General features: G+C 43.2%; 1 protein-coding gene across 1 annotated transcript; it reads left to right on the forward strand.

Moving 5' to 3' along the window:
* The first annotated feature begins 1,113 nt into the window (after positions 1-1,113).
* LOC115469642 (astacin-like metalloendopeptidase) lies at positions 1,114-22,219 on the forward strand. The gene is made up of 12 exons (XM_030202435.1): positions 1,114-1,182; positions 4,057-4,078; positions 4,958-5,038; positions 6,901-7,041; positions 7,203-7,326; positions 7,956-8,134; positions 8,736-8,820; positions 10,373-10,500; positions 11,125-11,258; positions 13,434-13,659; positions 20,181-20,299; positions 22,001-22,219. The coding sequence occupies exons 1-12, from the start codon at positions 1,114-1,116 to the stop codon at positions 22,217-22,219; spliced, it is 1,527 nt and encodes a 508-aa protein (XP_030058295.1).
* The last annotated feature ends 3,206 nt before the right edge of the window (positions 22,220-25,425 follow it).

Raw genomic sequence — 25,425 nt, forward strand, 5'->3', positions numbered from 1 at the left:
GTGTGTGAGTTACTGTTGCAAGGATGAGACCTTGAGCATTCATACATGCTCAAAGAGTGCTGGTTTACACTCCATCTGAAACAGGAAGTTTGGAGGAGGTGGGACCCAACAGGCTTTCAGCATGTGAAGATGCTCAAGGCCTTGTACTGGCAGCAATGAGTCTTTTGTAGACTCACTAACTGCTGCCCCCAAATTGTGTCACCCTAGGCAGACACGGAGCTACTGCTGGAACTGCTGCTTCTGGGGACATCAGACTTCATTAGATTATAAAGTAAGTAAAAAATGAAGTGGAAGAAGGCGAGGGGACCAGGTATGGAACTACAGAGACGGAGGACTGGTCCAGCAAGCAAGTTGAGGGAAATGTTGGAAGGAAGAGAAGGAAGTAGAGGGAAAGGAAGAGAAGGCGGTACAGGGAATTAGGAATCAAACCAGAGGGTGGTTTAAAGCAAAACTTGTTTCCCCCCTCCCCCTATATGTAGATGCCCTACATAATATTCATGCTACAATCAACTCTACCATCATATCCCACAATTCCAGGGGCTTGACTTTATAAACTGGAGACTGTGGGGTTTCTGTGCTACTGGGCCAGGAAAGACAGAGCAACAAACTAGATGAAACAAAATGTAACAGTAAAACATGGAGAACATTCCACGGAAATAAGTGAACACTGGTGAGTTTACTGACTGTAGCAACAGTGAAAATAAAGCAACTAGTGCTTCTTAGTTCAGGTTCCTGTTGAAAAATTATTTCTTTGAAAATGTAAGACAGGAAAGGAACTGGAATTTTGAGGAATAAGTATTCCTATCAATATATCTGAATGCACTGTCAACAATACTTCATAATGGTAGGAGCCTCTTATGGAGCCTTTTGCTTTTCATTCTTAATAGGTCACAAGTGAAAGTGAACTTTGATGGTGCACTCCAACAACTTTGAGTGATCAATGAGATGCACAGTAAAATGAATAGGGGTGCCAGGCAACCCTTTTATCAAGGCAGAGCACTCTTATGACACTAACCAAGAGCTGTTTTCAGTCGCAGGGTCACTGCTTCCCATGAAAGTGTGTGCTGGTATCACTAGCTTGTGAGAGATCCCACATGCTACACACCTAGAGGGATGGCACTAGTGTCGAAAGTCGTCATCCTTGTGGCTCTGCTTCATGTTACCCTGGGCTTTCCTATCCTGGTGAGTCATGGAGATATGAGGGCACATTGGGCTAGATTCTATGTATGGCACTTGAAAATTCTGCGCAGAAAAAACAATACACCTAGGCATATTCTCTATAGTACGCCTAGATTTTATAGAATAGGCTTACATTTCCTTGCAGTATATATAGAAATCAAACAAAATAAAACATGGAAAAGAAAATAAGATGATACCTTTTTTATTGGACATAACTTAATACATTTCTTGATTAGCTTTCGAAGGTTGCCCTTCTTCGTCAGATCGGAAATAAGCTTATCATTGCTTATTTCCGATCTGACGAAGAAGGGCAACCTTCGAAAGCTAATCAAGAAATGTATTAAGTTATGTCCAATAAAAAAGGTATCATCTTATTTTCTTTTCCATGTTTTATTTTGTTTGATTTCTATTGATAACCTTAAGAGTGGACTAACACGGCTACCACACTCCTCTACTTGCAGTATATAGAATTACGTCGAGCACCTCTCCACATGATCAAATTTAGTAACAGCCATTTACGCCATGTTTTACTTGGCATAAATCCTGACACCTAAATTAGATGCAGAGTGGGTGTATTCTATAACAACACGCATAGATTTTAGAAACACCAACATCCCGTCCTGCCCCACCCATGGCCTTGCCCCCTTTTCAACTATGCGACTTAGAATTTATGTGCACCATGTTGCAAAATACGTTTAGCAAATCAAGCGCATAAATCTTAATTCCAATTATTGCTGATAATTGCTTGTTAACATCCAATTAACAGCGCTGATTATCTAATTAAACAATTAAGTTGCATGCATTGTTATAGAATATGCTTCAATTTCCGCACAGAAATTAAGGTGCGATATATAGAATCCCGGGGATTAATGGGTCAACTCAAGAAAAGTTGTCTAAAGCTAGGCACCAAATTATCAGATGCTAATGTGCAAATTCTATAAAGTCAGCTATGCATGTCATTAACACTAGTGTAAGTTGGCATTTATGGACCGTTTAGGCGTGAGCATTTACTCCATGTCAACAGCAGTCATGAATGCTCACACCTAAATGCAACAGTTGCACCTGTAAATGACATTATTCTATAAAGTTACACTCCTCTACCCCTTCACGTGCTCTTCACCGTGCTATTGTGCCTGATAGAAGTTACGTGCTATGATGACAGATTAGGAACTGAGGGGTCCTTTTACTAAGGTGTGCTAAAAAATGGCCTGCTCTGGTGTAGACGCATGTATTGGGCGTGCACAGGTCCATTTTTCAGCACGCCTGCAAAAAATGTGGGTTTTTTGGCCAAAAATGGACATCCAGCGAAATGAAAATTGGCGCACGTCCATTTTGGGCCTGAGACCTAACTGCCACCCATTGACCTAGCGGTAAGGTCTCAAGTGTTAACTGAGCGGTAATGGTCTATGTGCGCACAATGCTGATTACCGCTCGGTTAGCGCCACGCGCTGTAAAATAAAAAATATTTTCCATCGCACGTAGTGGACACGTGTCAAAAATGAAATTACCGCCTAGGCCATGCGGTAGACGGGAAGTAGTTCAAAATTGACGCACGTAGGACATTTGTACATGCCTATGCGTCTTAGTAAAAGGGCCCCTAAGGGTAATTACATGCTTAAGTATAAATTTATGTCAATTAGTACCAATTATTGATTATTTGTGTCAAAGTAATGGCATCACTTATGTGCGTTACTGCTTGTTTTCAATAACTTACGTGCACAAATTGTGCACAAGATGCTTAAACTTGTGCATGAGATTATAGGATGAGGGAGTAAATTCATTCCATATCTTTACCTCAGCTGAGGATCTGAGCATTGGGGGGGGGGGGGGGGGGGTTGGAGTTCTATAAATGACGTTAAAAGTTAGGCACCAAAAACCTGAGCTCTAAGCCAGAATTCTATAATGGCAGAATTGTGCACCAAATCTGTTACAGAATACTAGCATAAATCCGCAGCTAAGTGCCACCACTTATGCCATGTCTATGGCTGGTGTAAATGCTGGTGCCCTAAATCAACAGTTGGGTGAGTAAATGCATCTGTTCTATAAAGTGCACACAGAACACCCTGACACACTCAGATCCCTTCCACATTAATGCCTCCTTTGCACTTGTGCACGAGAAAAGAGGCATGCCAGTAATGTACACAACTGTTCATTAATGCTGATTAGTGCTTGTTAATGCCAATTATTGGTTCTTAGCTCCAATTAAGTGCTAATTTAGTGCCAATTAGCTAATTATGTTACATGCATAACTCAGCCTATTCTATAACTGGATGCGCTTTTGTTTGACCAATTTTAGGTGTCTTTTCTAGAATTTGGGTGTTGTAGTCCTTTCTGTAGAAACTAGGAAATAATGCCCGTTTCTGAGCGGAATGAAACGGGCGCTAGCAAGGGGCCCCCTCCCTCCGTCCCTCGAAAGTACTTGCCTTGTTCGCTGTGGGCCGTTTCGGCCCTCGAGTGTCAATAGCTCCGCCCTCGACGTCATGACGTTTTGACGCGTCATGACGTTTTGACGCGAGAGCGGTGCAGACACTCCAGGGCACACCGGATATCTCGGGCGCCTCAACTTCCGTGGAGGCTTCAGAACGTTGGGTTTGCCTTTTATATATATAGAAGATGGCTCTTTCACAGTCGCACAGGACAATTGCACGACTTTTCACTGACGAGTATTCACTACAAGTGATTTGGGTTTTGGTTTAAAATAGAGTGAAAATCATGATGACATTGATTAAATGAGTTAAATTCTTTCTCACTGAAGCATACAGTCATGCGAGATGCTTTTTCTTTTCCCCACCTCTCTACCCGGTGGTGTGAAATAAACATGTCATTTCGGCAGTGACCTTGTCCAAAAACGTTACTCAATTGTTCTTTATTTTGCAGATGAGGAGAGCAGAAGAAGGAAGTGAGTGTGATTTATATTTTACCCATCCTGTTGGTTATTAAGAATTGTATTAAGATCTGGAAGTCCTGAGATCAGGTAAAGAAGGAAGGATCAGTGCTCCAGAAGGTTCACAGCTCTAAAATGAAGTGGAAGAGCTTTTGGGATACAAGGTCATATCTTGCCCTGCTACTGGCTTGGGGGGGGGGGGGGAGACTGGTGTATTTCCTGCATGTTTCTCAGGTCTAGTTCTGGATTTTGCCCTTATTCTGTGTGAGTCTGATCAAGTCACTTTAACTCAGAGTGGATGAGCGGCCTAATGGTGAGTGCAGCAGGTTGTAGACCTGGGGAACTGGGTTCAATTTCCACTGCTGCATAACACTTGGTAGTGGGTTGAGATCCTGGGGAACCAGGTTAATTCCCTCTGCAGCGCCACATGACCCTGGGCAAGTCACTTAGCCCTCCTTTGCCCCAGGTACAATATAATACTAGATTGTAAGTCCATTAGGGAACAGTACCAGTACCTGAAAAAGAAAATTGTAAACCGCTTAGGTCTAGGCAATATATAAAATACAATAATAATAAATAAAACTGCATCTCAGTTCTAATTCCAGCTGCCCAAACTTTCTATATGACATTGAACAGCTCACTTTATCTCCTCAGACCCTCAGTATATCCAAGTATAAATGGTTGATAATGATCACTGGTTCTTTTCCACCACAGGTACTAGTTCACTCTCTTGCACACATATTTTCCTTCCTCCTTTGCAAACTTTAATGCAAGGTGAGAGATTTTGCAGTGCATCCATCCCAGAACTGGTTATATACATACAGGATTTGCTACTGTTGGGATGAAGGGCACCATAGTGCTAAAGTATGATTCCATGCTACTATCTCCTTGCAGGGCGCTGGATTTATTTGCCATTTTATTCCCAGGCTGAGGACGAAAAGATGATTTTCAATAAAATTTTAAGACTTAATCGAGGTAACTCTGGGGCATGGGAAGTGTTTCTGTCTTAAGTGTGTAGTTCTGTCTGTCTGTCTCTCCCTTTTACTCTCTTCTGCAGGTGTCTTGATTCCTGCTGGATTGTGCAGATGAAGAGAGGAGATGAAAGGGAATGATGGTGGGGTGGAGAGAGGAGTATAGCAGGGGAGGGACTTTTGAGGAGATGACTCAAAAAGGGAGGAGAGTTAAGGGACATTGAGGGGTTGTAGGGTGCCTATGGAAGGGAGGAAGCTCTGAGAGACTGAATTAAGGCTGTCTTTAGGTGCATGCAGCCTGGGCACCACAGCTTTGAAACTTTGATCGGGTGCCAGCACCTGCAGCAGCCCCCTGGAGAAGGGCATCCTCTGGCCATAGATGATGCTGTTTCTGGTGCTCACACAGGACACTGCCAAAACTAAAGCTGCTCCTGGGATTGATTGTAGGGCACAGGGCAATCTGGGGATAATTTCAGAAAGGAGAACTTCAGAAAATTAAAACGAAACCTGGTATCTGCTTAAAGGCTGTTTTTATACAAGCAAAACTTTGCTTTTGCTATGAAAGAATTGCTTTAGTACTTGAGAAATTCATGTGGCTTGGATGTCTGGGTTGTATTTAGTTGTTGTTTGTTTGTTTGTTTTTAGGTTCCTGAAAACTTACAATCTAGATAAATAATCAAGCATCATTATTAATCCAAAAGAGGCAAACAAGAAGTTTATTATACATGGTAGGATTGCCTCTGATCAGCTGATCTTGCAACTTTTGATTAGGGTCAATCAGGCAGGGACTATAAAGTTGTTTTTCAGCAATCCTCTGAATGATTTTTTGATTCTAAGGCTTGTTTAAGACATTCTCCAGCCTTTGTTGACAAGATGTTCTTTCCTTAATTAGATTTGATAGGATTTAATGGAAGATCTGTTGGACATAAAAATTATCATACATTCTTAGTATTTGAGAGACCCTTTTACTAAACTGTGTTAAGCATTTAACCTCATTAAGGGGCTTTGTGGTAATTTGGCAGTTACTGGTCAGTAAACCATGGGTTAAGTGCTTTTTGTGTTAGGGGATATGTCCTGGGGTGGAGAATTTTGTGATTAGCACATGCCACTTTTGTAGTTAGCATGGGACTATTTACTGTCTCCTAACTGTAACTCCGAGCACAGTGCCACATGGTATCTACAAATTTAGGGGTCCTTTTACTAAGCTGCGGTAAAAGGGGGCCTGCACTAGCGTCAGTGCGTGTTTTGATGCGCACTGAGGTCCCCCTTTTACCGCAACGGGGAAAAAGCTGTCTTTTTTTCTCAAAAAGAAATGGCCAAGTGGTAAGTGAACCACTTGCCACATGGCCATTTCGAGGGCGAGCACTTACCACCACCCATTGAGATGGCGATAAGGGCTCCCGTGCTAACCCGGTGGTAACCACCAGAAGCCGAGTGTGAATCATCACTGATCCAAAATGATTTTTCAAGACTATTTTGTTTAAATAACATTGCAGTAAAAATAAAATTACTTAGTTTCAAGCTTCAAAAACAGTATGAACCTCTGCCAGAGGTTTAATTTTACTGCAGTGTTATGTAAAGAAAAAATTCTTGAAAAATCCTTTTGGATCAATGATGATTCACACTCGGCTGCTTAAAATAAGTTGATTCTGCAGTACCTGTGTTATTATATCTGAAGATCCATATCACTTAAATATGTTTGCAAAGTAGTTAAAGATATGTAAGTTGAGTAGGATGCTGGGAACAATTTTGGATATGTTATTTATTTATTAGCATTTATTAAATGCCTGCCCACAAAATATTCCAGGCAATTTGTACCAAATGTGAGCAGACATTGACCCTCTGTTCTCACTTGTCTCCCTCCAGAGTCTCCACAGAAGTTGTCAGAAGGGGATATTGCCCTGAGGTCCATTCGCAGTGCCTGGAACTGTCCGACCGGCAATTGCTTCTGGCCCAAATCCAGTGATGGAACTGTCCATGTGCCCTACACCTTCTCTTTAGTTTATTGTAAGTCTCTTTTCCTGAGGTCTCCCATCTGTCCCTATGGACCACAGACCTCTGAGCCACTGGGGACAAGTCCCATGCTTACTGTTAAAAGCTCTGGCAGCAAAGATTGCATCTTCATATCCTTCTGCTGTTTGACTGAGCTGTACCCCTTTTTCTCATAGCTGTGGATGATAGAGCAAGGATAACCGCAGCTATGCAGGAGTTCACCACCATGACCTGCATTCGCTTCATTCCCCGCACAGCAGAGACTAATTTCCTGCAGCTTACCTCCAGCCCCAGGTCTGGGTAAGTTGGTAATTTGAGAACCACAATATGGGAAACATTTCCCCTTCCATAAAAAGGGAGAGATACATGGGGGAAAGAATGGGATAGGGATGTGCAGGTCAAAAATTTTTGCTTTGTTTAATTTCCACATTGCTTATAGGATTTTCCATTTCTTTTAGGTTGTTTACATTAATTTTGTTCTGAGGGCAATGTTTTCAATAGTATTGCACAATAATGTACACTATTGACAACACAGGAAAAAAATTAAATTTCAGATTATTTCCTGTCAGTTTGGGTTCTAATCACATGAAACATTTCCAACATGGTTTGAAATGATTGAGCATCCATAGAATGAAATAGAAAGAGTCACCCTGTTGTGTTCCTGCAGCATGCAAGGATGAGGGAGCCACCCCCCCCCCCCCCCCCCCCAGCACTGTGTACTCAGATAATATTGAAGTGACTTTGATTTACCAAAGGAGCAGACCTGTGCTGGAAACTACAGATGTACCCATGCAGAATGTGTGATCAGCAATCACCCCAACTTGCACTCTATGATCTTAGTGCATCCTCCCTCTGCCCCCTCCATGTCTTTCTTTTAGTCCAACGATGGTCCTCAGTGCTTCGGTCTGATATCCGGTGTCGTCATGCAGATGCTGGTCTTACATCGGGAAGATTGGCGGTGGCCAGGCCCTGAACTTGGAACAGCAAGGCTGCTTGGAGAAAGGGATCATTGAACATGAGTTGTCCCACGCCTTGGGCTTCATCCATGAAAACAACAGGAGTGACCGGGACGCTTACGTCAAAATTCAGTGGCAATATGTTTCTGAAAGTGCGTAAAAGTCAGAGTGTGTGACGATTGGCTGGTGTGCTGTGTTGCATTTTGGGAACCAGATATGGTAGAGCTGTTTGGAGACCTCAGAGCTGTGACCACTAGGACAGTCTTTGGCTCAGTCGTCCAGCTCAAGGATGGTGTGCATTGCTGTAGCCTAGCAGCTATGACTGTTTCAGGAGTGAGAAGCTAAGCTGGTAATCAAATTCAGCAGTGCTCTAGTGAGGCTTTGAGATGGGTCTTCTGGCTCACCTGACCAGTTTATATTCATATTTATGTTTATTACAGTTGATATCCTGCCTTAAGTTAATAAACATCAAAGTGACAAATTCAAGAATAACAAGAAAGTTTAAACATAGCATGAACCTTAGTTAAGATAAAAACAAATATAAATTAAAATAATCATAAACGCTAACAACCTGAGAATATAAAATGTAAAACTATAACTAGAAATTAAAAAAAATAAAAAATAACAAACAATTTCTTAAAACAAAACAGAGTTAAATAGACAGTTGATGGAGGAGCCTGAGATGCCAGGGATCCCTGTTAGGTATTTTTTTTTCCAATGAGATCAGCTTGTAATTAATCTTCTAACTTGTAGGCGACCACTACAACTTGAATCGGCAGACAGACTCCAATAACCTGGGCCTTCCATATGATTATAACTCAGTCATGCATATGGGCAGGTAAGTGACTGCTTTCCCAGCTGCATCATTTTATGAGCTGCAGAAAACAAATTCCTTATCCCTGAATAGCTATTAGAGGGGTCCTTTTACACAGTAAAAGTGGCCTTAATGTGCCTTTACATGAGTCTTTCCACAAGCTAAGGCCATTTTTACTGCAGGTGAAATATAGCCGATTTTATATTTTTTTAATTAAAGGCCATGTGCTAATTTTGCTATTAGCACACAGCCATTAAAAAATATTAGCATGTGGGCACTTACCGCCACCTATTTTGTCAGTGACAAGGGCTCATGCATTAATCCTGTGCTAATCAGTTAGCATACAGTAATGTAGATGCACAGAAACACCCTCTCTCCACTCTCAGACACACTCCCTCTGCACTAAAAAACAAAAAAAAAATTAGCATGTGGTTTGTGTGCGCAGATTAAAAAATGACCACAGGGTGCTTATCACAGCTTAGTAAAAGAACCCCAAAATAACTTCACTGACCCTTTGCTGTGGGCCTTTGAGCTCATCTTCCATAGCTTGTACCAGGGAGTGATGACATCATTCTGAGCCCTGTGCAACAAACTGAGACATAGTAAGCGAAGTCACTGCCTTAAATACTTCAGAATTCTTGCAGGGCCAATCATCTCACATTAGCATGAACAGTGACCCTGACTGCCCCTTATATATAGGGTAAGATTATTACACAGTTTTACAGCTCACATTAGCATGAACAGTGACCCTGACTGCCCCTTATATATAAGGTAAGATTATTACACAGTTTTACAGCTCACATTAGCATGAACAGTGATCCTGACTGCACTTATATATAGGGTAAGATTATTACACAGTTTTTTTTTTTGTTTGTTACATTTGTACCCCGCGCTTTCCCACTCATGGCAGGCTCAATGCGGCTTACATGGGGCAATGAAGGGTTAAGTGACTTGCCCAGAGTCACAAGGAGCTGCCTGTACCAGGAATCGAACTCAGTTCCTCAGTTCCCCAGGACCAAAGTCCACCACCCTAACCACTAGGCCACTCCTCCACAGCTCACATTAGCATGAACAGTGACCCTGACTGCCCCTTATATATAGGGTAAGATTATTACACAGTTTTACAGCTCACATTAGCATGAACAGTGGCCCTGACTGCCCCTTATATATAGAGTAAGATTATTACACAGTTTTACAGCTCACATTAGCATGAACAGGGGCCCTGACTGCCCCTTATATATAGGGTAAGATTATTACACAATTTTACCTCTCATGCGTCCCAAACATTACACATCTCTGACATGCATTCCAAACAATAGTGATTATACATGTGACTTCCAAATAGTATACATGCCCACTGCATGCTTTTCATACATTACACCCCACCCCATTATAAGCCCCTCTGCCTTCTTTAAGATATATATGTCCTCTTCCTGTAGGTTTTATAAACAGTGTGCATGCTTCCATGTATCTTCTAAACGGCAAAGAGTTCCTGTTTGCCTCCCAAACTGTACCACCACCCCCCTCCACCGTGGTCTTCATCAAACACTGAAACCTTCTTGCTGATTGTTTACAGATACTCTTATACTAACACAGCTGGCATGGCAACAATTGTACCCATTCCTGACCCGAACATATCCATCGGACAGAGATATGGACTCAGTAACCTGGACATAGCCAAAATCAACAAGTTGTACAACTGCAGTAAGTGGTCCCCTTTTCCTTGCTAACCTGTGGGTGTTTAGAGCTGCCCTGCAAACAAATGCACATATCAGGAGTGGAGCTTGGGATCACATGCTAATTGCAATTTTTTGCCCACAACAGCTATTGATACTAAAGGAGCTTCACCAAGCCACCACCACCCACAATATTCACACACGTTTGAGTGCTCTCTGATCGTGTGTGTCCTGTGACCTCCTAAAAAGCAAGTAATTTGTCCATCAATCCAGAGCCTCAGATTGGGTACATATGTGTCTGGGAAACACTTACAGATATCACAGTTCAGATTAAATAGTTTATGTACAAGTTTTGATGAATTTTATGCTGTTATGGACATTTGTGGATAATTCCTTTTGGCTCTTGAGTGTTTTCTATTTCATTTTTTCGTGTTACAAAATTATTACTTCAGCATGACTCAGAGTTTTATCCCAATTTCATGCACTTGTTCCCATCTGCAAACACCCATCAAAGAGACTCCCAGGTTACACAACAACTGAATTCAAGTTTACAAACTCATTTTCAAAGAGTTTTCCCTTTCTGATAAGCCCCTCTTGTAAAACTTCTTTAAGTCCCCAGGACCCCAGCTTTATTTCACCCTTGTTCTTCCAGATCTCTGCCGGACGTTGCTCAGTGAACCTACTGGAAGGTTTTCCTTCAACCTCTCCCCATCACGCTGGACCAGAGGCAGCTGTCTGTGGTTGATTCGAATTCCTTCAGAACAGGGCAGCTCTAAACATCCACAGGTGAGCAAGAATTTTAAAAATATGTTCAGGAGTTTAGTTTAGTGTATTGTGAAATGTGATGTGTCACCTATGATCAGCAATCTTTAAGCAAATTACATAACAAAACAAAGCATGCAACATCACCACAGTCATAAAATAACACAATAACAACAATGAAAAATACAACAGAGACTGGTCAGTTGACAGAGCTCCTCCCACCAGCAGCTAAAGACAGGAGGAGGCCTGAGGAGCTGTCATGGCTGATGAAGTTCATCTTGTCAGCAGAAGAAAAAATGAGGCAGCCCTTGTGCCTGTAACTCAAGATGCGGACCATGAGCCACTAAAAAAATGAATGGGGTAACTGTTGACCCCCCCCCCCCCCCCCCCCCGCGCCTACTGGCCAACAACGGGCTCCACTGTAAGTAGCGAGGAGAACAAGAACTCAGGTTTGGGGGTAAAGAGAGAAGATCATTGCAGACATTCCCCTCACCTGCCCATCAAACACCCTTTCACCTCTCAACTACGCACTCATTGTTTTTGAAAGTCTACTACTACTACTACTACTTATCATTTCTAAAGCGCTACTAGACATACGCAGCGTTGTACACTTGAACATGAAGAGACAGTCCCTGCTCGACAGAGCTTACAATCTAATTAGGACAGACAAACGAGATAAGGGAATATTAAAGTGAGGATGATAAAATAAGGGTTCTGAACAAGTGATTAAGGGTTAGGAGTTAAAAGCAGCATCAAAAAGGTGGGTTTTTAGCTTAGATTTGAAGATGGCCAGAGATGGAGCTTGACGTACCAGCTCAGGAAGTCTATTCCAGGCATATGGTGCAGCAAGATAAAAAGAACGGAGTCTGGAGTTAGCAGTGGAGGAGAAGGGTGCAGATAAGAGAGATTTACCCAATGAACGGAGGACTGTAGGGAGAGATAAGAGTGGAGAAGTACTGAGGAGCTGCAGAGTGAATGCACTTATAGGTCAATAAGAGGAGTTTGAACTGTATGCGGAAACGGATAGGAAGCCAGTGAAGTGACTTGAGGAGAGGGCTAATATGAGCATAACGACACTGGCGGAATATTAGTCGTGCAGCAGAATTTTGAACAGATTGAAGAGTAGAGAGATGGCTAAGTGAGAGACCTGTGAGAAGCAAGTTGCAATAGTCTAAGCGAGAGGTGATAAGAGTGTGGATGAGGGTTCTGGTAGTGTGCTCAGAAAGGAAAGGGCAAATTTTGGTGATATTATAGAGAAAGAAATGACAGGTTTTAGCAGTCTGCTGAATATGTGCAGAGAAGGAGTGGGAGGAGTCGAAGATGACCCCAAGGTTATGAGCTGATGAGACAGGAAGGATGAGAGTGTTCAGGGCCGTGCCAAGGGTCTGTGGCGCCCCCCTGCAAGGGATCGGGTGGCGCCCCCCGCAGGGGATCGGGGGTGGCGCCCCCCGCAGGGGATCGGGTGCCACGCCCCCCCCCCACAGACAAGCGGTTGGAGCGTGTGCCCCCCCCCGTGAAGATGATCGCTGTCCTCTCTCCCCTGCCCTCCTGCTCCCATGTCCCAACTGCCCGCCCTCTTCTCCCCCCAACAAAATCTCTTTTAAATTTACCTCCGTCCGGCTGGCAGGGCAGCGAATGGCGCAGCATCAGTGAAGGAGGCGGCGCTCCCGACGTCTGTACTAGTCTTCCCTTCGCTCAATGTCCCACCTTCTTCTGATGTGCACCAGAAAATAAAAAATATTTTTTGGGCGCGCATAGCTGATGCGCATCAACAATGAAATTACTGTAAGGGTCATGCGGTATCTGTGCGGTACTTTCCTTCCTTATCCTTCCCTTTTCCTCCTCCCAATGTCCAGTCCTCCCTCCACATTTTCTCTTCTTCTACATCAATCCCTGAAATTCCTCATCTATTAAAATCCCCAAAGAATAAATAAATTATTCATACACTAAGCAAAGCTGGAAAACTATTTTATTTGTATTATGTAGAATATATTTTCATCATTTAATATACAAAATAATTCACATTTCAGAAAATATGCTGCACAATTGCCAAATAATTTCAGAAATATTGCCAAAGAATTTGCTGTCTCATACCAAAGAATCTACCCCTGAGTTGCCACAGGAAACCAGGGGCTGTGTTTGTACTACACATGAGTTCTTCACACACTAATGTTTGGATTCAATTGTCTTCCCTCTCAGGTTGTCCTGAAGTTTAATACCTTTTATATCCAGCCTTCCCCAAGCTGCTTCTCCAACTACATCACAGTTTATGATGGAGACAGTAGGACATCGCCTGTATTACTGGCCAGGGCTTGTGCAGTGAGACAAGCCTTGGCAATAGTTGCTTCCAGCTACCACATGCTTTTGGAGTTTTTCAGTGATGGCAGGAATGCGTCCAACTACTTCAGCGCCTCCTATAACTCAGGTATTGCCCTTTTTCCTTGTGAATCTATTAGTCACATTAGCACAGACAGCTCTATCGATGATGCTGGATTTAATATGAGTATTAGGATGGTTAAGATCTCCAATACAGTGACACAATTTCATATTATTATTATTATTATTAATCATAATAATCATAATAATAATAATGTGAGAATAGTGTGAGTGGGGGTGTTTTGCTGAGGGGTGTGTGAGAATAGGTGGGTGTAAGTGGAGTGTTTTGTTGAGGGGTGTGTGAGAACAGATGAATTTGAGTGGGGGTGTGCTATTCTGTGGTGTGTGAGTGGGAGTTTACTGCTGAGGGGTGAATGTGCGTGGAAGTGTGCTACTCTGGGGTATGTGAGAACGAGTGAGTGTGAGTGGGGGTGTGGTACTGAGGAATGAGTATGCGTGGGGGTATGCTATTCTGGGGTGTGTGGGGTTGTTTGGCTAAGGGGTGTGTGAGAACGAGTGTGAGTGGGGTGTTTTGCTGAAGGGTGTGTGAGAAAGGGTGACATTGACACTGAGTTTAATACTCCCTTAAATCAGAAAATGTGGAGACTGGATTCCTACCTAGCACTAACTTTTCTGATCAATTTGCTTAGGTTGTTGTTTTTTTTTTTGTTTTTTTTTTTTGGGGGGGGGGGGTTAGTTCTTTCTTTCAATCTAGCAAGTGCCTGCCATTTGGCTTTCACCATTTTCCTGTCAAAACACAGCCTTCTTTTCAAAAGCATATTGAAATTCAGTTTCCTGCCCTTTTCAAGGAGCGTTCCCCTGGCAGGGTAGTGAATTCATGCACACACACACACTTCCTAGTCTGACCCCAATACTTTCTCCCTACCCTGTTCCCACCTGTCTCTGCACTTCCCTTGTACTGAAATTGTTAGGGAAGAGGGTATTAGAGAATGAGAGATAACTGCACAGCTACTGTCTGTGTTTCTCCCCACTAGTCTCTGTCTGACCCTCAACTTGTCCCAAGCAGTTTGTTTCTTAGCAACAGCAAGAAAGCAGTTTGTTGCTTAGCAACAGCAAGAAAGAACTTTCCGAGCAGCCTATTCATTTAATGGATGGAGGTATTGCTCCCCCTCTCCCGAGTGTCCCGTGAACTGAGTCACTTCAAACTACACAATAACCAGTGTTGCCAGGTGGGCGGTTTTCCCGCCCAATTAGGCGGTTTTCCGCGACCCGCCGCGGGAAATTTTTGCCTGCGGCGGGTTGAGGTTTTTTGGGCTTGTTTTGGGTCTTTCGGCGGTTTTTTGAGTGGTTTTTTCAGGCCGCGGGGGCGGGGCTAGTAACGTTTTGGGCGGGGTTAGTGATGTTTTGGGCGGGGTTAGTGACATTCTGGGCGGGGCCGATGACGGGGTGGGGCTGATGACGGGGAGGCGGGGTCGGTGATGGAAGAGGCGGGGCCGATGACGGTGGGGGCGGGGTTGATGACGGCGGGGGCAGGGTTGATGACGGCGGGGGTGGGGGTGTCAGGGGCGGGGTTTGACTTTGGGCGGGTTTTGGGCTGGATTTGGGCTGATTTGGGTGGGGAAAAAATTTTCCACCTGGCAACCCTGACAATAACAATAACAGGTAGAGTCTGCATGCTGGGTTTAGTGGCTGTAGCTCTTCGGGGGCTGGATGAGTTTGGACACAGACAAACAAACACATTAATCCTTGATACAGAAACCACATAATCTGTGGGGGCGGGCATGAGACATCAAATTTGCTTGACAAACATCAGATAAGCAATAAGATTTAGAATATCTGAATAAACATTGTTGGAGTAAGGTACCTGCAAGAATAGAGAAATTGTCCCAAACTCTATCAGCATGAGTAAAGTTATTAGCTAAATCAAGATTCTGAATAAAGTCTAGTGGGATGGTTAGCTGTGGTGAGATCTCCTTTCTAACTTTTTCAATTTTAGTTCTAAAAAATAAGCTCCTCTGCTAGAGGCACCACCTTATTAACTTCCAGTAGTTCTTTAGTGCTCATTAAAGTGTTTACTACTACTACTACTACTTATCATTTCTATAGCGCTACTAGACATATGCAGCATTGTACACTTGAATATGAAGAGACAGTCACTGCTCAACAGAGTTTACAATCTAATCAGGACAGATAAACAGGACAAATAAGGGATAAAAGAATTACTAAGGTGGGAATGATTAAACAGACATGGGTACTGAACAAGTGAATAGAGGTTAGGAGTTAAAAGCAGCCTCAAAAAGGTTAGCTTTTAGCCTAGATTTGAAGACGGCCAGAGACAGAGCTTGACGTACTGGATCAGGAAGTCTATTCCAGGCATATGGTGCAGCAAGATAAAAGGAACGGAGTCTGGAGTTGGCAGTGGAGGAGAAGGGTACAGATAAGAGAGGTTTACCCAATGAACGGAGGACTGTAGGGAGAGATAAGAGTGGAGAAGTACTGAGGAGCTGCAGAGCGAATGCACTTGTAAGTCAATAAGAGGAGTTTGAATTATATGCGGAAATAAATAGGGAAACAATGAAGTGACGAGGAGAGGGCTAATATGAGCATAGCGACACTGGCGGAATATAAGTCATGCAGCAGAATTTTGAACAGATTGAAGGGGAGAAAGATGGCTTAGTGAGAGACCTGTGAGAAGCAAATTTCAATACTCTAAGCAAGAGGTGAGAGGTTTACCAGAGAATAAAGTTTCTTAGTATCAACATGTTCTTCCCCAACATAATTAGAAAAAATAATCTGACTTAGCTTGTCTTCTGGCAGCTTTTTATATACCAACAACTTCATGCCATTGCTGTCTTTGTGTATCCAGATGCCCCTTATGCCAAAAGTCTCTCAAATCTCTTACATTTTCTATCCAACTCTAACAATTTCTCTTTATACCAAATACATTTTTTCTTACCGGAACCCCTCTTTTTCTGAGCTAGCACTATCATCCAGAACTTGACCACAAATTTTATCCAATTGAACCATAAAATCTACGTTACTCTTACCCTGTGATGCTAACTTATCTAAAATTATATTCCAAAATAGTTCTTTTTTCAATCTTACCCCTGGAGAAGTGGAGGGGCAATTTCGAAAGAAACGTCCAAGTTGCGATTTGGACGTCCTTGCAAAATGGTGAAATCCAGGGGCGGGGAAACCCGTATTTTCAAAACAAGATGGACGTCCATCTTTCATTTGGAAAATACCGCCAGAGACATCCAATTCCTTAAATATGGACGTCCCTAGACATGGACGTTTCTGACTTTCGGCAATTTTCAAAATCAAAGATGTCCATGTCAAAAACGTCCAAATGCAAGCTATTTGGGTGTGAGAGGAGCCAGCACTTGTAGTGCACTGGTCCCCCTGACATGCCAGGACACCAACCAGGCACCCTAGGGGACACTGCAGTGGATTTCATAAATTGCTCCCAGGAACATAGTGTGCTGAGCCCCCCAAAACCCACTACCTCCAACTGTACACCACTACCATAGCCCTTACGGGTGAAGGGGGGCACCTAGATGTGGGTACAGTGGGTTTGTGGTGGGTTTTGGAGAGTTTGCTGTTTCCTCCACAAATGTAACAGGTAGGGGGGGTATGGGCCTGGGTCCGCCTCTCTGAAGTGCACTGCACCACTAAAACTGCTCCAGGAACCTGCATGCGCTGTCATGGACCTGAGTATGACATCTGAGGCTGGCATGACATATTTTAAAATATGTTTTTTTAAGGGTGGGAGGGGGTTAGTGACCACTGGGGGAGTAATGGGAGGTCATCCCCGATTCTCTCCGGTGATCATCTGGTCATTTCAGGCACCTTTTTGTGCCTTATTCGTAAACAAAACACGTCTGGGTGAAAACGTCCAAGTGTTCGTCAGGGACGTCCTTGGTTTTTTTTTATTATGGGTCAAAGACATCCAATGTTAGGCATGCCCAAGTCTTGCCTTTGCTATGCCTCCAACACGCCCCCTTGAGCTTTGGACATCCTTACGACGGACTGCAGTTGGAGATGTCCAAAATCGGGTTTCGGTTATACCGATTTGGACGTCCCTGGGAGAAAGACGTCCATCTTCCGATTTATATAGAAAGATGGACATCCTTCTCTTTCAAAAATGAGCCCAATAATGCTTTTAAGAGCGAATTGCAATCTAAAGTTATCTGATCAGATGGTAGGTATCCAGTCACGATCTTCGATTTGGAAATCACCTTGAGACTGAAACCTATATGCCAAAAAATCAATCTAATGGCCTTTTTCATGAGTTGGACCACCTTCCGCCCTATAATACCCCAGATGTTGCAATGCATCTACCAGTGCTTTGAATCCCTAGTCCTCTCGATTATCTACATGGATATTAATATCACCCAATAACAATAAATTTTTGACCATCAAATTAGCCCCAGAAATAAAATCCCTAAATCATCTTGTGCTGAATTTAATTTTCCTGGAAGAAAATAGAACAGCACACATCCCAATTTTCCCTGCAGTGTGTCATCCTGAACAGAACAAGCCATCATCTCCAGAGAAGGGGTGATGTGGCTGGACTCCAGCTGTATTAAAATGTTCTATTACGTATTGTGTTGACATTGTAAATAGTCTTTGCCATACTTCGTATTGCTATTTGAATATTTTTACTGCTGTAATAGCCTATTGCTCATGTTTGATCTATTCTTACTGTACACCGCCTTGAGTGAATTCCTTCAAAAAGGCAGTAAATAAATCCTAATAAATAATAATAATATGAAAAAATGACCTATATATCAAGACCAGCCCACCCCCTCTCTTTCCCTCTCTAACTATATATAAGATCTTGTAGGTATTAGGACATAAAACATTAAGAACTGGGTCCTCCTTAAAATGAAGCCAAGTTTCAGTAATGAAAACCAACCCAGGTTGTTCTAGTTCAATCCATTCTCATATTAGCACAGCCATATTTACCACTGATCTGACATTTATATAATAGATAGGTATGGGGATATAGGAGAACTCCGACCCTTTATATTCAATTGATATATTAACCCTAAAAGAGGGTCCTCTCACTCATTTAGATCTAAATCTCCCATTCCCTGCAAAAGATCTGGTATTTATAAATGGAATTGGTTTAAGTGGTAGCATATTTTTTATCTATCAATGCAGAAATACGATAAGGGGCCTTCGGTTCATAGTTTCAAAAAGCACTAATAATAACTAGAATTTGCAAACCTCCTAGATTACATACTACCCTATAGTCCATTCACAACAAGGCCCCCCAGAGCAGGGAGTGGCTCTCCCTTTCTTTGGCCCTCTTGCACTTCAGAGGCAGTTTGGGTGAAATTTAAAGCATAGCTCAGATGTGTAACAGAATTTCTAAAGGGTTTTAAAAAAACACAACTGATGAATGAACTCTAGACACTTAAGAAGACAAAAGGCATGTTTGGGGGGAAGTTATCATTATGAGCTGCTGTTGAGAAATGTTATTTTACTGTTAATCCCAGTTATTAGTTACTAGATTTCATTGCTAAAACAGCATGAGTTAGTGGTAAAATAACATGTCTTAAGAGTAGCTCATGTTGATAACTTTCCCTCTTAATATGAAGAGTTTCAGTATCTGGTAACCAGTACTGATATTGTGATTCATTCCACCAATGCCTAAGAGCCAGCCTCATCAGTGATGTCACAAGGGCTTGTTTGTCCTATACGTGGCTCAGTTTTATTACATGTAGCAGTGATTTCAATTTCTAGATACATTTCTTTTCTCTTTAATTAAGGGGGGTGTTACATAAGAATATAAGAATAGCCATACTGGGTCAGAAACCAATGGTCCATCTAGCCCAGTATCCTGCTTCCAACAATGGCCAATCCTGGTCACAAGTACCTGGGAGAAACCCAAATAGTAGCAACATTCCATGCCACCAATCCCAGGGCAAGAAGTGGCTTCTTCCATGTCTATCTCAACAGCAGACTATGGACTTTTCCTCCAGGAACTTGCCCAAACCTATTTTAAACCCAGATACACTAACTGCCGTTACCACTACCTCCAGCAATGACTTCTAGAGCTTAAATATTCTTTGAGTGAAAAAATATTTCTTCCTATTTGTTTTAAAAGTATTTCCCATATAATTTCATTGAGTGTCCCCTGGTCATTGTACTTTTTGAAAGTGAGAAATCAATTCACTTTTACCTGTTCTACACTACACAGGATTTTGTAGCCCTCAATGTGGGCTACCATTAAGATGTGATATTTAGCTGTTAACCCCAGTTATTAGTAACTAGATGTAATTGCATAAAATGAGCCCTGTGATAACACGACAGTGGTAAAATAGCACATGTTAATGGTAGCCCACATTGATAACTACACCCCCTCCATCATATTCTTTTGATATGCTTTGAAGATAGGTTGATAAAGCAAATATCAGCCAAAATGTTCTTTCATAAATGAAGAAATATCAGCAATCTGGAAAAGACAGCATAACTTCCAAAAACAGCTTTTTCCTAAAAGAGACAGAAATGGATCTGCAAGTGCCCAGCATACTGCACCTGCCCTGTCTCTAATCGTCAGTCTTGTGATGTCCCATAACCTGCAATATCTTTGCTCTCTAGTGAACTGTGGCGGCACACTCACCAGCACTAAGGGAGTTGTGACATCACCAAACTTCCCTTCTGAGTATCCACCTTCTCTTGACTGCATCTGGACCATCATTGCACCCCTTGGAAATAAGGTAAGATGTGATTAAATTTGAGACCCATGCATTGGCCAGTCACATGGACTCCAACACTCTTGGCCCAGAGATGATTAAACTATGAGCACAGGAGACCTGTGAGTTCTGATTCCATCTATCCAAACTACAAGGAAAGGAGAAAGATATCTCTTGCACAATGAGCAGAGAAGGAAATTAATGAATCTATATCAATTAGTTAAGTATCTCAAGGCAATCCTGATAGCAACAGCCATTGCTGAGTGGCCGATACACTAACCCAAACTCTGCAAAAAACAAAATGTTTGTGACAAACCCTTAAAAATTTTTGGCTCTAGAACCTGTAGTTCAGGCTCTGGAATTGTAAAGTTCTTTGTAATCCTGTCTGGGGAAAAGTTGCAAAATAATTACAAGTTATTGTTGTTACTTATTAACCTAAGGTTTTTATTTCAAATGCTGAGAAATATAGCATTGAAAAACGGCTTTATATCAATAGGTAAACCTGTAATAAGCATGGGATTACTTTTCTCACTGCAAAGAGGTTTCAGATCTCTTCACTTATTCCTATGGCTTAATTCCATTCAGGGCCAGAAATCAGGAAACATAAAATGCCCACAAGTCCCTGGTGGCCCAGTAGGTGACCGACAACCCCCCCCCCCCCCCCAGTGAGAGGGGGTTGGAGGTCCCCCCGACACAAGTTCAGGGAGGGCTGGAGATCCGGTGGGTCTCCAGCCCCCCCCCCCCCCCAGCATTAGCAAGACGTAAGTCCCTGAGAAACTCCCTTATATGGTATGAAGCCCCTCCCAGTGCATCTCAGGATACACTGGGCAGGGCTGGGCACTGCCATTTTGTAGGCAGCGGCAAAGGAAGAGGAAGGAGGCAGGCCACTTCCCTCCTCCAGCTCAAGGTAGGGGTAAGGGTAGGGGTAGGGTAGGGGTAGGGGATTGACAGCGGGCCACTGGACCACCAGGGACTTACTTCTTGCTAATGCTGGGGGTGAGGTTAGGGGGGGCTAGAGACCCACTGGATCTCCAGCCCTCCCTGTACCAGTGTCAGGGGGACCAGAGGTCCGCTGAACCTCCAGCCCCCTGTCGCTGGGGGTGTCATCGGTTCCAGGGGTGGGTTGCTTCACTGGGTGGAATGGGGGCCTGCTAGCATGCAAATGCATGCTGGACAGGGCTCACCATTCCTCCCCAATGGTCTGCAAACCCTAACACCAGCTCCGAGCTGGCGTAGGGTTTGCCTTGGCCAGCGAGCCTATCTTTGGGGATGAATAGGTTTAGCATGCACTTGCATGCTATTTGCGCTAATAGCCCTGTTTTGCATGCATTTTCATGCTAGTTGCGTTCAAAGCCCACAAGCGTGTTGTTTCACACGCTCGGGGGCTCTGATCATGTGGTTTTAGCAAATGCAGGCACTAGTATGGCGCTAACAGCCTCTAGCGCCTGCGTTTGCTTCTGATCATCGGACAGTAAATGAGTTCTTAGCAGAGAGACACTATCACTTTCTTTTTACTGCTGGCCATTCCTCTCCCTCTGCATTCATCCAGGCTGGCCCATACTTTTCAGCTCCTATTGACTTATGCAAATGAGGCCTTGCAATGAGTCTTCTCACATGGCTCCACATCCATCCACATCCCTCATGGACCTTTCCTGTATTCATCTCATTGATGGTTTTCATTCATTCTTGTAGACCAATCAATGTGCCTTTGCCATATCCACACAGATATACCTCAGGATGAATTCCTTTGAGCTGGAAGACAGTGACGATTGTACTTATGACTATCTGACTATCTCAGATTCAGATGGCTTCCTAGGCAAGTATTGTGGCTATTACGGGATGCTCCCTATGCTCTTCTCTGGAAACTCATTGATTCTCACTTTCCACACTGATGAGTTCCTGGAATTCCAAGGATTCAATGCAACATATATCTTCCAAAGTTAAAATTCAGGGACATGCATCCTTCTGCTTTCTCTTAATCCATTTTTGGGTACAACACCCTCCCATGTATCTTCATGTAATTTATGGCAATAAGGAAATGGCCAGTATAGATGTGTTCTCTGGGCATTTCCTGTTGCCCTACCTTTGAGGTCTTGGTTTCTTCTGAAAGAGACAAAGTAAATGCTGAAGTTTTAATTTTATCAGAAAATGTAATATTCACCAGAAACAAAGAAGAAAACCAGAAATTATGCATAATGGGGAAAATTCTATAAATGGCGCTCAAAATTTGTCATCAAAAAATATTGATGCTGAGTAGCATCATATTATGGGTGTTCCGGGATTGGTGTCCTTTATAAAATAGGAAGTAGCACCAGGATTCACACTCAACTTTGGGCATGAGGAGTTGCACCAACTGAAACCAGGTGTAAATCCCAGTGCACAAGTTAGGCGCAGATCCCCCCCCGAATTCTATAAAACTGCACACATTTTAAGGGAACGCCCCAGGCCCAACCATGTTCCTCCCATGGCCACGCCCTCTTTGCAGATCCACACGTAAACACTTACATGCTCTACCCATTTTGATGGAGGACACCACTGTACGACTCAAGGAGTTCACTTTGGTGCACTCTGATATCTATCTTTAGTCTGGCATGTTCTACAGTCATGTTTCATTTGTATTTTATATAAGGTGATCCCTGAGGAAGGCTTTATACTGAAAAAGTCCTGTGTTGGGTCATTATTGTCTACACCTTTGGCGGGTTAAGACTGTACACCTGTTTGATTACGTAGGGGCCCTTTTATAAAGGTGCGGGAGGGCTAATGTGAGGGTAGCGCGCACCCAATCATCACTACCACCAGGGTAGCATGTGCACCCAGCAGTAATTCCAATTTTGGCGCATACCAAATCCTGTGGTAGAAAGTAATTTTCTATTTTTACCACAGGAGGCGTTCCCAGCGGTAACCGGCAGTGCTGCATGTTTACCGTGTAGGTAGCGTGTGAGCCCTTACTGCTAGGTCAATGGATGGTGGTAAGGCTCAGGATATAAATAGACACATGCTAGTTTAAATATATAGTTTATAATATGGCCTTTTTTCCCAGCCGTGGTAAAAAATGGCCCAGCGCATGCCTAAAAGACACACCCACACTACCGCAAGCCACTTTTTACCGCAGCTTTGTAAAAGGACCCCTTAGTAAAGAATAGATTTTTTTAGAAGCATGGACTTCCTTTTTGTCTGATTGCCTTGGAACATTTTCTTCCACCCTTCCTGTTTTCCATTCTATAAATAGGCACGTAAGTGGGTTTTTTGCGTGCCTTGCATCCATTAGAATACTTTTTCTTGCCAAAAATTCAGTATGGAAGTAGCACCTAACTTTTGGCACCATGTATAGAATTTCCCCAATGGACAGGTATCTCGAAATATTTAGAAATATATGGGAGAAAAAGGGCCTCAGTTTAAACCCATAGCATTCAAGTTTCTTGGGTCAAAACTCAATCACTAGTTCTAAAAGCCTGCCAACATACATGTTGCTTTCAACAATTATCTCTCATAATGCCACATTATATTCAAAAATTTCAACAACACCAGAGAAAGAGAAACAGGGGGAGGACTGGCCAAGATGGTGACTGGACGTGCAGGCTATCTCAGGCTATCTATTTCTAAGCTGGAATTATTCCTTTTCCTATTACGCCACATATGAAGAAAAAGGGAGCATCAAGAGCTTACCTTCGCTGGCTCAGATGTTGTCACCGGCCCAATCTATGAACCATTATGCAGTCCAGAACCCACAAGGAATAACCGGAGGACGCTTGGCTTTGAAGCTGGAGGAAGAAGCCTCTAGCTCATTTGTGCAATACAAAATGTTGTCCCCCCTGGAATTCAGTCCTCTATTGTGTCCCACTGAGACAGCTCCAAACAGGTGGAAGTCACCATGCAAGGTGGTAGTGGTGATGGGAGCAAGCCTGCAGAGATGGCGGATGTAGTGAAGAGTGTTGGGGAAAGTATTTCTACCTCCTCCACAGTGGTAACAATAGAGATTCCTTGGAAAGCCATTCAAAAATTGAATACTTCAATAGTGAAGTCTATGAGTTTATCTTGTTGGGCAGATTGGATGGACCATACATATCTTTATCTGTTACTATGTTACCCAGGAAATGACAAATTTACCCCTCCCCCCTCTTTTACAAAGCCGCACGGTAATGCCAACACAGCTCATTCACTTTGAATTGACTGTGTCGACATTAGAGCTTTGTAAAAGGGGGGGGGGGGTGTTAGTGAGTAAAGTTGATTTTCTATCAGACATTTGAAAGGTTTAAGCAAGATTTTACAAAGAACATTCAGCAATTTCAGACTGAGATTAAGTTGGTTAAAAATACTATTGTTGCAGTTGTGAAAGATAACATTGATATGCATCATAGAATGGAACAGATGGAGAACTTTTTTAACAGAAGGTAGAATCTTAGAATTCTGAACTTTGCTAATGCAGTAGGAGTGACCCCGTTGGACCTGTTTAAAAAATATTTTCAAGAAAATGTGAAATTCCCCCACTGAACAAGATTTATTATTTGCCTACTAAGAACTTAGGGGTCTTTCCAGAAGGTCAATTGCAAAATTTGGAAGGAGAGAATGTTCTTCGAGATTTGTCAGCAGTTCTAAAAGACTCATTATCAGAAGTTTCCACAAGAGCTACTCTACTAGTTTCGTTTGTATCAGGGCCACCGAGAGACAAAGCCAGGCCCGGGGCAAACACCCCCCCCCCCCCTGGGCCCTCCCCTTTCCAGGCCTGCTCTCTCTCCAGACAGGCCCACCCCCCCCCCCCCTACCGGGCCTGCCCCGCTTACTTGTCCTGCTCCGCCACCTGTCACTGTGCACAGCAAACTTCCCCAGGGCCAAGTGATAGCATTGCTCTTTTGTTCCTGTGCACAGCAGCGCCTCAGAGCAGAATCCTTCCTTCCTTCCTGCTGCGTCCAAAGAGGCTGTTAGGATGCGGCAGGATGGAAATTCTGTGCTCTGCGGCGCTGCCGCCCACAGGATTGGGAGAGCAATTCTAGCACCCAGCGGGCCCCCTTGGATGCTGGGCTCTCCTTGGACATCAGGCCCTGGGGAATTTTGCCCCCCCTCTCAGCAGCCCTGGTTTGTATACAAAGGATAAGAGGTACAAAGGGGCCTTTTAATAAAGTATAGCAAGCCCACCACAGGCTTGTTGCTCA

Source organism: Microcaecilia unicolor, chromosome 4 (assembly GCF_901765095.1).
Source record: "Microcaecilia unicolor chromosome 4, aMicUni1.1, whole genome shotgun sequence".
Lineage (NCBI taxonomy): Eukaryota > Metazoa > Chordata > Amphibia > Gymnophiona > Siphonopidae > Microcaecilia > Microcaecilia unicolor.